Source organism: Aureococcus anophagefferens, assembly GCF_000186865.1.
Source record: "Aureococcus anophagefferens unplaced genomic scaffold AURANscaffold_20, whole genome shotgun sequence".
NCBI classification, from domain to species: domain Eukaryota; class Pelagophyceae; order Pelagomonadales; family Pelagomonadaceae; genus Aureococcus; species Aureococcus anophagefferens.
In genome coordinates this window covers 473776-488014 of record NW_008705580.1, presented here as the reverse complement: position 1 = coordinate 488014, position 14239 = coordinate 473776, and the positions used below count along the sequence as shown (strand labels likewise).

Below are 14239 nucleotides of genomic sequence, written 5' to 3'. Positions count from 1 at the left end.
AACGCCCCCGGGGATAACTAGCTTACCTTCTTTCGGCCCGCACCCCTAAGAAGGATGGGCGTGGTCTTCACTTCCCAGCAAACAGCCCTCTGATTGAACCACCAGGGTATCCACCGGGCTGCAGCCAAAACAGCGTTGTACTTCACTGCGTGCTACCGCCGTTTCCTACATCAGCGCCATCTTGCTCAAGGTGCCCCTTGGCCAGGGCTGTCTCATGAGAGCGTTTTCAAAAATGTTAACATGAAAGCAACATTGTTACTAGTAAATCTTCCTTGCCGCTCTGTTTTGAAGAACTTCGACCTGGAATGAAGATCCGGTAGCTGCCGGTATCGCAGATGATGCAAACTGCTTGTGCTTCAGGCGTGCAAAAACTACACCTCTAGAGGGACTGTGATGAGTGACCTTGCAGCCAGAGGGATGAGACTTGAGGGATTTGGAGGCACTTTTAAGTCCAAAATTCTTGTAGCCACTGCTCTGTTGAAACGATACGCAGCTAGTACCTCCTTGACGCTTAATGGCATCAGCAACCACCGTGCGACGTGCATTTTTTAGCTTTGCGTTAGGAGCGGACCCGGCGAGACACTTGGAACTTGATTCTAATTTTACCAAATCTGGTTTCCCGCTTGGACACCAGTCTGCCACAGAAATATCGGGCTGATGGTCCATAGATGCTGTGCACAAAGCACGACAGTTCCGAATACCTGCCTGCAGCGCCATCGTCGACGCGGGATTATGTCTCTTTGTCTTATTCACATGCTTAAACACACCGGACTTCCACGCACCACGAGCAAACCGCACCGAGTCAATGAATGCACACTCACTCTCTGTATTGCTTTCCTTGTTGCTGGCCTGATCTGCGACGGTCGGAGTGTCTCCCTGGACCTCTTCAAACAGCTGAACGGTGTCCTCGAAGGAGAGATTCGGCTTTGCATCAAGGGACTTAAGCAGACTTGAGAACTCAAACCAGGAGAAGCACTCATCACCATTCGGATTAAATGATTTGAGACTGGCGCGCAGGCGCCCTTGGATCTCTTTAGCTCGATCAAACATAAAATTAAGGGCAAGGTCGAGAATATCATTTACTGCAATACCTCGGCCAAGAAGCGCCCCAGAAGTGTCGCGGCGTGACACCTGAGGGAGCGCCCGGGCTTTCTTGAGAAGCTGTTTGAGCTGCATCTCTGATGCAACCTGCAATAGGTATGGCGCGTCCCAAGTAACCGGTTCGTCGACATCAACGTTGAGACCGGAGCCAATCAGTGCACAGACAACGCGCGATAGTGGGACTACATCTGTCTGCCGACTCTGAAACGCTGAGCCCGCGTTCTCCCTGCGTCTTAATTGGGCGGGTAAAAGTGCATCAGCTGTTGAGCGAGGGTCGCCCGGAAACAATCGCCAGAGAAGGATTATGAATTGATGCTGGACGAGGGGTGAGTAAAGCGGTGCACGCACCGGGGACACACCAAGCAAGTCACAAAATTGGCGCATACGGCGCCTGGCGAAGGCGTCCAAAGTCTCATTAGTGCTGTCGTGGCAGGTGGTCATCCTACGATAGGAACCAAGAAAGGCAAACACACGCGCGCGAAGTCGTATTTCGTGTTGCCGGGCTGCATCTCTCTGTCCAAATCGCATCACGTGCCAGCTCGAGATGTAGCCTGGTAGAGACTGAGGCACATGCCCATCCCTTGCCACGGCAGCGTCTAAAGTAGCCTTATCGGCAAGGATACGGTTTATTCGGAGAAGTGATGCTTCCAATGAAAGAGGTGTGACATTCGAGAGCGTACTAGCTGCCACCTTGCCAACGAGCAATTTGAGATATGGCGAGAACTCGACATCAACTTGAGGTTGTGAAGGCGTTGAAATCATTCGCTTCTCAAAGTCGAGGAGAGGAGGGCCCTTGTACATGGACATTTCGGGTGGCGCATGTTCCTCTACGGTCCCGATAAGAGAAGTACTTGCCACCCGAGCGTCAGTTGATTTTGCGATACCCAAAATAGTCGATTCGTCCCTCATTCCCTGAGCTTGGCTTGCACTCGTGCGTTCCGACCAGGAGCACTGCGGGCACAAGAAGTCGGCCCATGGTACGAATAGTTCAGATATAGAATTCCCCCCTGTCGATTCTAGAATAGACACTGAAGTACCTGATCTGGGATTCCCGTCGGGACTTCGATGTGAAAAAGTCCCGCTCTCAAGACGCAGGGCTTGTGTTTGCGTACTTGGCCGGCTGCTAGCCCCTGCATCAATCTCACTCCTGCTAAAAAAAAGATCGGGTGCGTCGGTGGGGCCGCATAAGCCATCGATGTATGTCCTCTGATGCAATGATGCGCGGTTATCTAAGGAGGGTCTGGCAGTCGAATTAAGTATATCACAGGGAGATAAATTGGCCGTTATGTTGAACGTTGAGCGAGCATCATTGCCACGGCCGGGGCATTGCAAGACAATGTCAGTTTCCAGCAACTCGGATTTATCCTTTGAACTGTCAAATTGTGGATCAGATCCTGTTCCAATATTGGCAGATGCTATCGCGTACATCTTACATCTAGGCGAGCTCTCTGCGACGTTCGAGGCGGCCCAGTCGGATTTCTGTGCATCGACCTCCGAGAACTCAGCATTTTGCAAGGTATCAGGTAGAGAAACTTTAGCCGATACCTTGGAGTGAACAAATCTAGTAGCACCTTTATCCTCAAGAAATTTCTCGACATTATCCTCGCAGCCAGCGTGATGTGCAAGATAGCGGAGGCTGTCCCATTCGACACAGGATGCATGCATGGTTAAAAAGGCGTCAATATTGTCGCCAAATCCTAAGTTGAGTGCTCTACTGCGCCACGTGGTCCAGTCTATTTGAGTTCCAAGCTTTGCTATGTATTCTTCGATCCCGGTGTTCCTGTCGAACCCATACGCAGATGCACGCAGGCGCAGAGCATGAATATCATCACGGGTTGCGTCAAATGGATTCAAAGTAGCCATGGATCCAGGAATGTCGATATTGTAGGGTGTCCGCGGCTGAGAAGAGTCGGTCTGCGTTCCTGTACTGCAGGAGCATAGATGAAGCTTCGTTTGAATAGAGGCGCGCACAGCAGCCTGGATTATGATCGCTGCTTGCCGACGAATCGGTGCAAGGATGAGAGTGTGTTCAGCATCCTCAGTTGCCTGAAGCAATGTTAGTGTGTCGTGGGCATAAGTAATTCTGTTTCCGAATTCCTTTGTTAGTGCTGACACCAAAGGGGATTTGGAAGCTAAATTTGACTCATCATCCTTTGCGCAGTTGACACCTGGAGGGATAGACGAGACTGCGGCATTGTCATACGTTTCAACCACCTTAGCCTCAGGTGACTGGTGCTTTGATTGATACTTGAACAGTTCCCACAGGCGTTCGTGGAACGATGCATCTTCAATACACGTGATGGCTCCAATGAGGAGGTCTCCATCGTTGAATCTCGTCTCACACACTAGACGCGGTCCAAACAAGGGCGACACGGCGTTGAGCTTAGCAAAGAGACCTGCTTGGCCTACGTTTTTGAGAAAACATCCAACTTCCCGAGCAGTCATATCTGCTGACAGTCCACGTTGATAGTACGTGTCCGGTTGGCAAGTTGATATCTGACAGCGATGGGGATCAAAACCTACCTCAGTAGTGGGGAATTGAGAAGATAAATGATACATATTTAGACACGGAGAGCCGCTACTAGCAAATTCATTCCCACGTTGTAATGCGCATGGCCCTTTTTGTGACATGCTCGTTTCTTCGCCTGGAAAGAAGAGACCATCAATGGCGGCAACAAGCGCTGCGGGTTTGTCTTTCAGAAGCGCAATGAGCTGTCGATGATCTGGCATGTCGTGACTACCCGTGCCTATATTCGATGCAGCATTTAGAGATGGACGGAGAAACATCGGAACAAGAGTGCCCAGTGCATCAGTGTCTAGAGTCCGCAAGAAAGTCTCAAGGCAGCTGGGATCTACCGCGAGAATGATTCGTAATAGAAGATCACTGAATGCCCCATCTTCGGGCCTTTCTGTAATTTCATTGGTTGAATCACCATTTTCGCCATTCAATTTGTTCTGCGAATGCTGTCGTTGCTCCGATTGGGACACCTTCGGAGGCTGCGATGGCCTGGAAGATGTAGATTCGTCTCCTAACTTTCTCCCGGATATGATTATTGGCTCTGATGACCACAGCCATGATTCTGGAGCTGCTGCTCCCATCGGACCCTTAAGTAGTCCAGGGAATTTTGGAGATCCGACAATGGCACTTGTGATGTCGTCTAAGCCCGGTCGTACCTGTCAAAGGCATAATGAAAGACTCTAACGTAGATCTTGCGCACAGAACTGCACTGCGGCAATGCCGCAGAAAAGTGCGCGTCGCATCGACCGAGGTAACGCGTGTATCTGATCCATGACATGGAGCCAGGGCAGGCCAGTATTGGGCGCTGTTGCGCCGCAAGACGACGAGTTTGATACCGATGAAGAGGGTCTTCGCGTCGTGGGGTGAAAAGCGCTCGCGCTGTTATCTTCCCGATCTGCGCCTGCCTTGTGAGAGACATGAGTCGCCAACCGCGCTTCATGCAGAGTCTCAAAGTACGGTGTCTGCAAGTATCTTCGTGGCACGCCTGTAGTATCGAAGGGGCAAACCCGGTCTTCCGTGTAGCCATTCGGCGGGAAAATGGCAGCCGTAATCGTATCACGGGCAAGTGCGATGAGTTGTGCGAGAGGAAATGCGTCCTTGTCGAGATCTGCGATTTGATCAAGTATGAGCATTGCCACGACAGTCGACAGCTTTGATGGAAAGCAGCTAGCATGAAATGCCAGGCTTGGCGACGGTGGGACGGTGGGGGCCTGGGTACCGGTACGTTCGATAACTTTCACACTCTGGACACAGCTATTAAGGCCACGTCTCCTTCAGCAAAATATCGCAGAAGTGTGTCCCCAACCATGCCACCTTTCTGAAGGTCTGCGACTAGTGTATCTAATGTAGCGGCTAGTATCTGTCTTGGCTTGCCCAGATCAACCTTCAAAATCTCTACATTTGTGCGTGGGGCACATTCTGCCTCGTGCCCGGTCAGCTCTAAGAACGGCCAGTAATTTGCTAAAAGAAACCTAGTATACAAGGTGTTTGCCAAACTGTTGTGAGGATGCGATGCACCTAATTTTAGAGTAAAGCTTCAAATCAACGACGCTTAGCTCGTTACGATTTTTCGAGTGCATACCCCCGATACTTTTCATCCACTTTGTGACTACGGCCTTGCGATGTGCTCTGGCAGAGCCTGTTCCTGTTTCAATTTGCGCATTCTTCGGTGGCGAATCGGTACAGAAGGGCAAAGATTTTTTTGCTGCGAAGGCACTCGATCGTAGAGAACTTGATCTCGTTCCACGCGGTGGAGGCGCGGTAGCGGGTCGCTGAAATCTTCGTGTGGAAGGCATATCCTACGATCGCTTCGATTTGCGCACAGAGGAGCTGTCGATGGACACAATATGTGATGTGCAGGTGATATAGCCGCCAGGATATATCAGCCAGGATATTTAGGATACAGAGAGACAGAAGATATAGGGTCTTCTGTCCTGAGGGGTAAGAAAATCGACCTGGGGCAGCTTTGGCTCCCATTCGACAGGAACGGGACCAGGCTTGTAGCTGGCTCGAGATGCCTCTTCTTGCACATAATGGGCGTATTTGTCAAAAGAATTAGTCTGCTTAACGAACTAATCCTTACAAAACCTGGCTAGGTATCCGAGCGGCCCTGGCATATCTTGGCCGAGCGCAGCCCTGAAATTGTACCGGGAATCACGCTTGTCATCGCTGCGCGGCGCGGGCGATGATGTGCCGCAACCCAAACCGTGCGTGCTGACCTATTTTTTTTTTGTTGAACTTCAGCTGCATAGGCCCGCTGGTCGTTGGTCGGTTGCGCGCGGGCCTATGCAGTTGGTCGGTTAGCGCGCTGGCCGTTGGTCGTTGGTCTCATGGCTGCGGCTGCCGCGGGCGCGCCCGTCCCGCGGGGCCCGCTGGTCCTGCCCGTGCCCCTAGGCGCCAATGCCGTCGGCACTGACAAGGAGCTGGAAGATCTCATGAATCAACTCCTAAGTCTTGACTATGACATTTTGACAGGTGGTTGCGTATTGCATTGGGTAACCGCTCTGGAACGGATAGTCAATATCTTGCCAGTGCAAGATAAGATGGGACCTGATTTTGAAAGAGAGAAACATATTGATATGCTACTGTGGTGTCTGTCTGGTTAGCGTCACAGCGACGTGCCAGGTAGCACCAGGCTCAGCGAGGTTGCACAGTCGCCGGACAGTGCACCTGCTGGATAGTAGTTTGACTGACGTCATAGCGACGTTGGGAAGCTAGTAAACTATCCTAGCTTTCTATAGCCACCCGATATCCTTCCCCCATCTTAATACTTTCTAACCCTGTTATAGTTGCTTCCCGCACTGTAATAGACGGAGAGTCTTCCTGGACCTAGTGAGGCAGATCCTCTGCCCGTTCGTCCAGTAGCCCCGGCCCCCGTATACTACGGCAGCTGAGGTGACGTGAGGATAACAGAGACGCCGGTGTACCGCCACTGCGTAACCTCGATAGTTCACCCTCACACGGCAGGGCAGCCCCGCTAGGCTGCCTCCCCGTGTCGGAGCTTACTATCTCGTTAAGTTCTACCAGCGGAGGGGCTCCAGAGGACTCAGAAACTGCAAAATTGGCCGCCCCGCAACCGCCCTGGGGAGAGCTAAAAATCCCCGACACAAAGTCGGTTTATGCTAGGTTACTCTAGTAGTCCAAGCGCTCTATGCTAGGTTACGTAACTTAGTTACATCAAGCGCTGATATTTTAATCCCGGGGTGCACTCGCCTTTGACCAAGGTGAATGATGCGTTCACAGCGACGGTTTAAATTGCGCTTACAATTTCGTTTAGGTGCGCGCGAAACGCATGTCTAACGGTGACTCCCGCGGCGATGACATGTCGACGGGCGATGTCAGTTTGAGCAACGCAGACAATGCCCCAGAAGTCTCGGCTTATCAACACATAAAACCCGTGATTGAAGACCGAGGCGCGAAGGTGTGTGAACAATCGAACGATCATGCCAAAGGCGAGGTCGTAATCCACAAAGATGCACCTGTCGAAATCCCTTGTGATATAAACGAATATGGTAAAAAGTGCAACGAGACGACGCTGCAAAGTGAACTTAACAGCCAACCACTGCACTCTGCTGGCACAGTGACATCGCTCATTGCATCGGAAGAACCAAAAGACCGAAACATGTACGGTTTTCGGTGTGTGATTGACCTGCGCGGATCTGAAAGAATCTCAATTACATATATTAGGTGCCTTCGAAAGATGTCAACGGGAAACTCAAAAATTGTCGAGCCAGCTTCCATTTCTGAGACTAATCGTCTTAGCTCCTGTGTCGCTCATTGCAGGCTTTTCGGGTAGTTCCAGGGGTTGACACGACTACCCCTAGGTGATTCGCGCATGTCACAGCTCGAGAATTCAACACAAGCCTTGCCTCTGACAGGCACCACACTGGGCAGCATCAAATCTGAGACTCCCATCCTGGCACCATCAACACCCTCACCAACACTCGTGGGCCGTGTGGCTGCAGGCGTTGTGAGCGGCGTCTGGGGTATGACTCGAGAGGCGGCGCTGTCAGGTGACTTGACGAAAACATCTAAGTTTGAATACAAGTACAAGTTGGGGAAGTCTGATGCACCTGATAACTCGCTCCTACCACGATCTGGTGGATATATGGGATACTTCTGTCTGCAAGTACCAGGGAAGACTTCGCCTGTCAAAGTTATAGAAAATTCTATGTCTTTGACATTCGTGCCAAACACAGCTGGTGAACTGAACATACGAGGTCAAGGGAAAAACCGCTATGGCCCCTTCACCATATTTGGCACATGTCGTAATGACGGGAGCTTCCTTGAACTTGCACGGGCGTATACGCCCAAGCCGCTTCCAGCTCCAAAGTCATCAAATTCAGTTCCATCTACGCAAAAGCCGAGTGGTAAAGACATGAATCGAGTTCAAGCTGCCCTGAGCAAGCCTCCAGGGCATAATGCCGCCGATCTCTTCGCTCCCGTGACTGCGAGGTCGCACAAGCGAAGGGTCATCCCAGCTTCCCCTTCGTCGTTTGCAGCCGCCCCGACCAGTGGCCTTAGTAATCCGCCAGATTACCCTCCATTTGGTGACGAGGGCAAGCGGCCGGGGCGCACACGCAAGGCACCATCTCACCTTCGCGATGGTGCAGCCAGTAGCGTCTATCCAAGTAGCTTCGAGCTAGCAAGTTTTGAAATGACAGAAGCCCTCCAGCGTTGCCATACTATTGTGAGCTCTCTAGAGCGATTGGCAGGCGCAGATTGGTTCTCGGCACCTGTGGACGCGGTTGCGCTTGGTGTTCCACACTATAGCGCCATTATCGATGCGCCAATGGATCTGGGCACTGTCAAACGTAGACTTGATTGTGGTCTCTATTCAGGCCCTCATGCATATGCGGCAGACATGCGTCTAGTCTTTCGCAATGCTATGACTTTCAATGTCCTCCCAGAGGCACCTGTGCACGAGGCCGCACGCAACATCCATGCAAAATTTGAAGACCAACTTCACAATCTTTGGAAACATGTTGCTGGTGGTATGATATGCAGCGCAAAGTCAAAGCCCGGGGGGCCTAAGCGCGATGCCGATGGAGATTTGGATGTTGCCGCCTTTAAGCGTGCCAAAGTTGCAAATGGTAAGAGCTCGACCAAGAAAAGCGGCAATGGCAAGAAAGGTCCACGTGATGATGATTATGGGGCGCTTTCAACAGGGACCGGCATGGTTCCAGTTGCTGACCTCGTGAATATGCAGCGCCAGATGGAATCCATGCAGGCCACTATCGCCGCTCTACAAAAACAAGCATCACAGACGGAAGTGCAGGTCCAGATGAACATGGAGCTTGGCTTGAGCGCAGCGGTACCTGGTCATGTGGTATCAAAAACACCCCGCCTATCCAAGCCCCTGACCTTTGACGAAAAGGAGGCTCTCTCCAACGACATCAATTCTCTGCCACCGGAAAAGCTTGCCCATGTCGTCAAGATTGTGCAAGAGTCAATGCCTCTCACCAGTCGCCACGACGGTGATGAAATTGAAGTCGATATCGAAACCCTTGACAACGACACGCTCCGCCATTTACAGAAATATGTGAAGGCTTCTCTAGGGAAAAAGCGTGCCCCACCCAAAAAGAAAGTTCAGCAATTTGCGCCCGAGATACCCCTCACATCAGATGCCATGCTCGAGACCGTTGCGCTTGGAGACTCGCGGCTTGGCCCTAGCTTTGACTCAGAAGACGATGAGGACGAACTCCCATATGATGTGCTCGGCGCTTAAGTGTGATACTGCGCTGTAAAATACAGTGGTGCTGGTATTAGATTGTAGTGGCTTCTCTAGGGAAACAGCGTGCCCCACCCAAAAAGAAACTTCAGCAATTTGCGCCCGAGATACCCCTCACATCAGGCGCCATGCTCGAGACCGTTGCGCTTGGAGACTCGCGGCTTGGCCCTAGCTTTGACTCAGAAGACGATGAGGACGAACTCCCATATGATGTGCTCGGCGCTTAAGTGTGATACTGCGCTGTAAAATACAGTGGTGCTGGTATTAGATTGTAGTGGCTTCTCTAGGGAAACAGCGTGCCCCACCCAAAAAGAAACTTCAGCAATTTGCGCCCGAGATACCCCTCACATCAGGCGCCATGCTCGAGACCGTTGCGCTTGGAGACTCGCGGCTTGGCCCTAGCTTTGACTCAGAAGACGATGAGGACAAACTCCCATATGATGTGCTCGGCGCTTAAGTGTGATACTGCGCTGTAAAATACAGTGGTGCAGGTATTAGATCGTAGTGCACACACTTCCTGTTGTTTTCTTGGACGCAGTGCGTTTTGGCTTGGTTCTCCTAGAGAGATAGAGGTTTCTACCTTCACGTAAGTGAACTGCACTTTGATATTGCAGTGCACCTTCCCCCGCTGCCTGCCCTCGCTGTGCTCTCGCTGCTCGTCCTGCTAGCCGCGCTTCCCTTATAGGGGTTTTGGTCCGCGGAAATACAGCCCTTTCAGAGAAGTTCTAGTTCAAAACCCACACTAAGCGGGTCAAAACAGAGATGGAACATGATGCCAAATATGTGGAGGTTCTGATAACAGACCAGAACAACCAAAAGTTGTACCAGGATAGGATCAAAGGCGCCTCCCGGAGCCGCACTGGCAAGCGACTAATAAAAGGGCCGAAGCCACAGGGCTGGCACCCGCATCCGGGGGTCGCCTTCCGGGACGTCCCAATCGCGCCGATTCCGCCGGCGGAGTCGTAGGGTAGTCCGTGGGGGCTGCCGGGCCATGCGCCGAGGTGGCCGGCTCGGAATCGAGGCCCTGGCGTCGCCGCGCGCGCGAATGCGGGCTTCCCATTGGTCGATTCGAACTCGAGCTGATGTTGCACTCGCCCTCCGAGAGGCAGCCCCTCGCGCCGAGCTGGTCGTGGAGCGCGACGCCTGAAGCCTAGGTGGCGGCGGTGGACACTTCTTACCCATGGGTGACTCCGGAGGTGCTCCGAGAGTCTGCTTGCGGGATTGGCTGAGGGCTTCTGGCACGTGGTTTGGGGCGGGTTGCGCCCCCTAAGGCGTGGGCGGCGCGTCAGAGCCCCCCCGCAAGGCGTGAGCGGCGGTGTTGAGATCCCTTTTGAAGGGCAGGCGGCTGTGTTGAGGTCCCCGTTGAAGTGCAAGGTTTGAGGTTGAAGCCCAAGTTGAAGCGGCGTTTAGCATATCCCGCCGGCGGGATATGTTAGGGCCCGTCGAATTTCCCGCATTCGATCCTAACTAGGCTGGTTCCCCGAGTGTGCTATCTCGCTGTCTCGCTAAAATAGAAAGAGTTGAATGGCACTCTTCGTCCCTGCATAAACAAAACTAACCCTTGACGGAATAAACTTCACAATCTATGATGAATTTTGGGATATTGATGGCTCGGAGCGCACAGCTTATATTGAAGGAGATGCAGACCTTTAAACGAATGGCTCGCATCGTTTATGATATATACGTTGGGCAATTATAATCACTACGGCTCATTTCCTATATGTGTGAGTTCCCCCACAGCCTACCGCCAAGGCCCGGCAGCCCTGCAGCCAGATCGAGGCTTCTGATGTCAATTAGCGAACTTCTCTGAGTATGTCGAGAAGCTCGGCGAACTAAAATTTCCCGGTGGTCACCAGGGGCGCTAAGCGAGATGGTTCATGCCGGCGACTTCAAGTTCTAGCTCGGGGAATATTTCGGCGATGGCAAGATCGAGGAAGGTGAGTGCGGCGCTACGGAGCTGGATGGGGCAAAGCACGAGCTCAAGAAGCTTGTCTGCGGCGTCTTCGGTGGCCTTTTGACCCAGGAGAGATATAAATGATGAGGGCACCGCGGCAACAAGGTCTCTGCGCAGGATGGCAACGATAACAGCTTGACTTTGAGGGTCGAGGCTGCTTTCATTCTCGCAGCTATTTTGCCATAAGATCCCGTTTAGCCTTCTTATGAGTCCGGACAATGAACCAACTTTGTGTTCGCGTTTGGCCTGATCTCCGAGCCAAGTAGCGAGTGAGGGCGACCAGAGCGTAATTGTCACACGACGAATGAGAGCAAGAAAGTTACGGCGCAATAAACCGAGGCGTTCGATCTCGAAGAATACTCGGAGGAAGACGTAGCACCGGTGCTCAACGCGCCGAAGCTTACGCCAATCTGCAGAGTCAGGCTGCCGTATAGGAGGCATCGTGCGTTTGTTGACTTTCTTCGGCGCAACCAGAGCAGCGGCAGCGATGAAAGGCGCTGATACAAGATCCATGGTACGAATGGGTGACGGGAGTTGCGGATTTACTCCAATTTCATCATTTGCACTCGGGCTCCAGGGTGGCGCTCGACTCGGTGTTATGCCATTGATGGCATCTCGACCTAAAAGACTCCTGGTGTTTGGCTCGTGATCGCTGGAACTTGAATTGCCCTCGTCTTCAGCTTCAATATTCAAGTCGCTATCACAGGGCTCCAAAATATTGCAGGTCAAGAACTCACCAAGTTCATGAGAGTGGCGCCAGCAAGGGTTGGTCAAAAGGGCTGTTAAAAACTCTTCCAGACCCGCACGGCGCTTTTCCATGGTAACCGCAGTCCGCGGGAACCTTCGCGGCGGTAGCCCGGGAACTCGCACTGACGAACCAGTGCTAGTTACGAGTGCTTCACGCAGAGACCAAAAGTCACGAAATCGCTTCCGCGCATAGGGTGGAGCTACACTGTCGCGAGAGATGGGGACGACTCGCTTTTCGCCACCCACCGTCGTCGCTTGCAACAACCAAATTCGATAATATGTTGCTGCCTGGGTCTCATCTCGAGATGAGTCAAGGTGCCCAGCGTTATACGGTGCGGTCATTGGTCTCTTCTCAAGCTGCTCGCAGCCCTGCTCGATTTGCAATTGAGGCTCTGTCAGAAGTTCACAGCGGCGGGCTAGTTCAATGTTAAGCCAGGCTCCGCTTCGGATGATGCCCCTCGCGATAAGAGACTCACTTGTTGGACGATGTCGAAGCAGATAATTGACTTTGATTGCTGCAGCAGAGCTGTGGCCTTGTGAGCATCCTACAACTCTTGAGGGCACTATCATTGACCGTGTCTCAAGCGTAGCTGCAATCGCAATTCGTCGTTGACATGCAAGCACCACGTCCATGCTCTTGTCAATCGCGATGCTTGAGTCGTTATCACCAGATTTGCGGGATTTAACATTGACTTGGGGGTGGCGTGAGGGATGGGCGTCTCTTGGTGGCGGCGAGAATGGCGTTCGAGGTTCGACAAGATGTTTGTTTCCATGAGAAGAGCAGTAAGCAAAAAGCTCGGGGTTATCCCGTCGGAGGGCATCAATTGGCGGCTCCATGTCGAGCGCATCAATCCGTTTGGCAAACCAGAGAAGACGACCATAGTCATTGGGCTCGAGAAAAATTGAGTCGGCCGTGTAGTAGGCCATTCCATCTACAGCTGTGCCTGCAGCTGCGTCATAAAGACAGCCATGGAGTTTACGCATGCGCAATGCGGCAACGAGCCAGGCCATTTCTGTAGCTCTGCGCCTTGTCTGAAGCGCACAATTGGCCGCAGTTATTCCAACCAACTCATCACAGGCGGCCAGAGCTTCGGGGCACATTGCGGCTGTGGTGCTGCGGAGGAAGGCTGATTTCGAGTCGCCGCGCGCTGCATGGAAGAAATATTCACAATAACAAGCACGTGCTGTCCTAGTAGAGTGGCCATCTGTGGCAATAAAAACGCCGCCGTGGGCAAGAGTAGCATCGATGGCCTTGAGGAGGCGCAAGGCAGCATGTGGGCCTCGCCCATGACACCAGTCGCTCTGGGTAACTAAGCTCTTTGACTGCATCATCAAACCCACAACGCGCCCCACGCGGGGGAACTTATGGTAAGGACCCATACGACCTGGAAGTGTGGATGAGACGTCTTCTGCCATCTCCACCGCTGCCTGAAGCTCAATGAGCAACACGTGTCTTAGCTGCTCCCGAAAAAGAGATTCAACCTAGTTGTTCTCAAGTCGTTGAAAAATCACACTAAAACACGGCGTTCACACACCGGATCACGCACGTCAGTGCCAAGGTGTGGCATGGGTGTCCTCTGCCGCGGCGCCGCTTTCGGATCCTTTCTAGGAGGCGCAGTGGGAGGCGGGGCCGGTGGCGGAGTCTTACCAACGTCTGTGAAGCAGACGCCTGAAAACGCAACATCAGCAAAATGTAAGCTGACAACTTCTCGGAGAGACGGGACAAGGCCACAGGTTGTAAGTTCACGCTTTCGGTCCACGAGACGCGGATCTCGGCTCCCACCCCCGAATCTCACGTAGTCGAAACCGGCCTCACCATTAGAGCACAATGGCACACCAAAAAAGATTGCATGACAAACATTGAGACCGTCGGAAGCCGCGTATGAAAGAATGAATTCCACAGGTTCATCGAGGGCACGCGATGTCAACGCTCCCGGCTCCACGCGCCACAGATAGTGGCCCTCTTTCTTGAGATGTGCAAGTGCAGCAGCAGCATCTAATTCACCACCAAAATGAATCCAGGCATCATCTGACTGGAAACCAGCGAGACATTTGCCAGCACATACACTGCTCATCCTATGCCCATCCTGTGGAAGCTTTTTATTCTGTATAGAAGCTTCGATTCGCACGCTCGATTTGCCGTCATCGGCTAGAGACTTGCGACGTCCAGCAAGTGCGTTGGTGAGCC

At 52.5% G+C, this 14239-nt stretch overlaps 3 protein-coding genes across 3 annotated transcripts in view; 1 reads left to right on the top strand and 2 right to left on the bottom strand.

Moving 5' to 3' along the window:
- Positions 1-258: 258 nt before the first annotated feature.
- On the bottom strand, positions 259-5217 carry AURANDRAFT_66193 (hypothetical protein; the record flags this gene model as incomplete). The annotated part of the gene is made up of 8 exons (XM_009041303.1): positions 259-1188; positions 1219-2248; positions 2396-3506; positions 3684-4108; positions 4276-4604; positions 4627-4830; positions 4863-5091; positions 5138-5217. 8 exons carry the CDS (start codon positions 5215-5217, stop codon positions 259-261), a joined length of 4338 nt encoding a protein of 1445 aa, XP_009039551.1.
- Positions 5218-5949: 732 nt separating this feature from the next.
- Positions 5950-7847, top strand: AURANDRAFT_72161 (expressed protein; the record flags this gene model as incomplete). The annotated part of the gene is made up of 7 exons (XM_009041354.1): positions 5950-6206; positions 6409-6451; positions 6844-6867; positions 6897-7255; positions 7307-7374; positions 7444-7574; positions 7633-7847. The coding sequence occupies 7 exons, from the start codon at positions 5950-5952 to the stop codon at positions 7639-7641; spliced, it is 891 nt and encodes a 296-aa protein (XP_009039602.1).
- A 3057-nt stretch (positions 7848-10904) lies between these two features.
- AURANDRAFT_66191 (hypothetical protein) overlaps positions 10905-14239 on the bottom strand; it is a gene marked incomplete at both ends in the record, with an annotated part of 4356 nt that continues 1021 nt past the window's right edge. Inside the window, 3 exons of the mRNA XM_009041302.1 lie at positions 10905-10997; positions 11326-13533; positions 13587-14138. Of these exons, the coding sequence (XP_009039550.1) occupies positions 10905-10997; positions 11326-13533; positions 13587-14138 (2853 nt within the window). The remainder of the gene's footprint in view (positions 10998-11325; positions 13534-13586; positions 14139-14239) is intronic.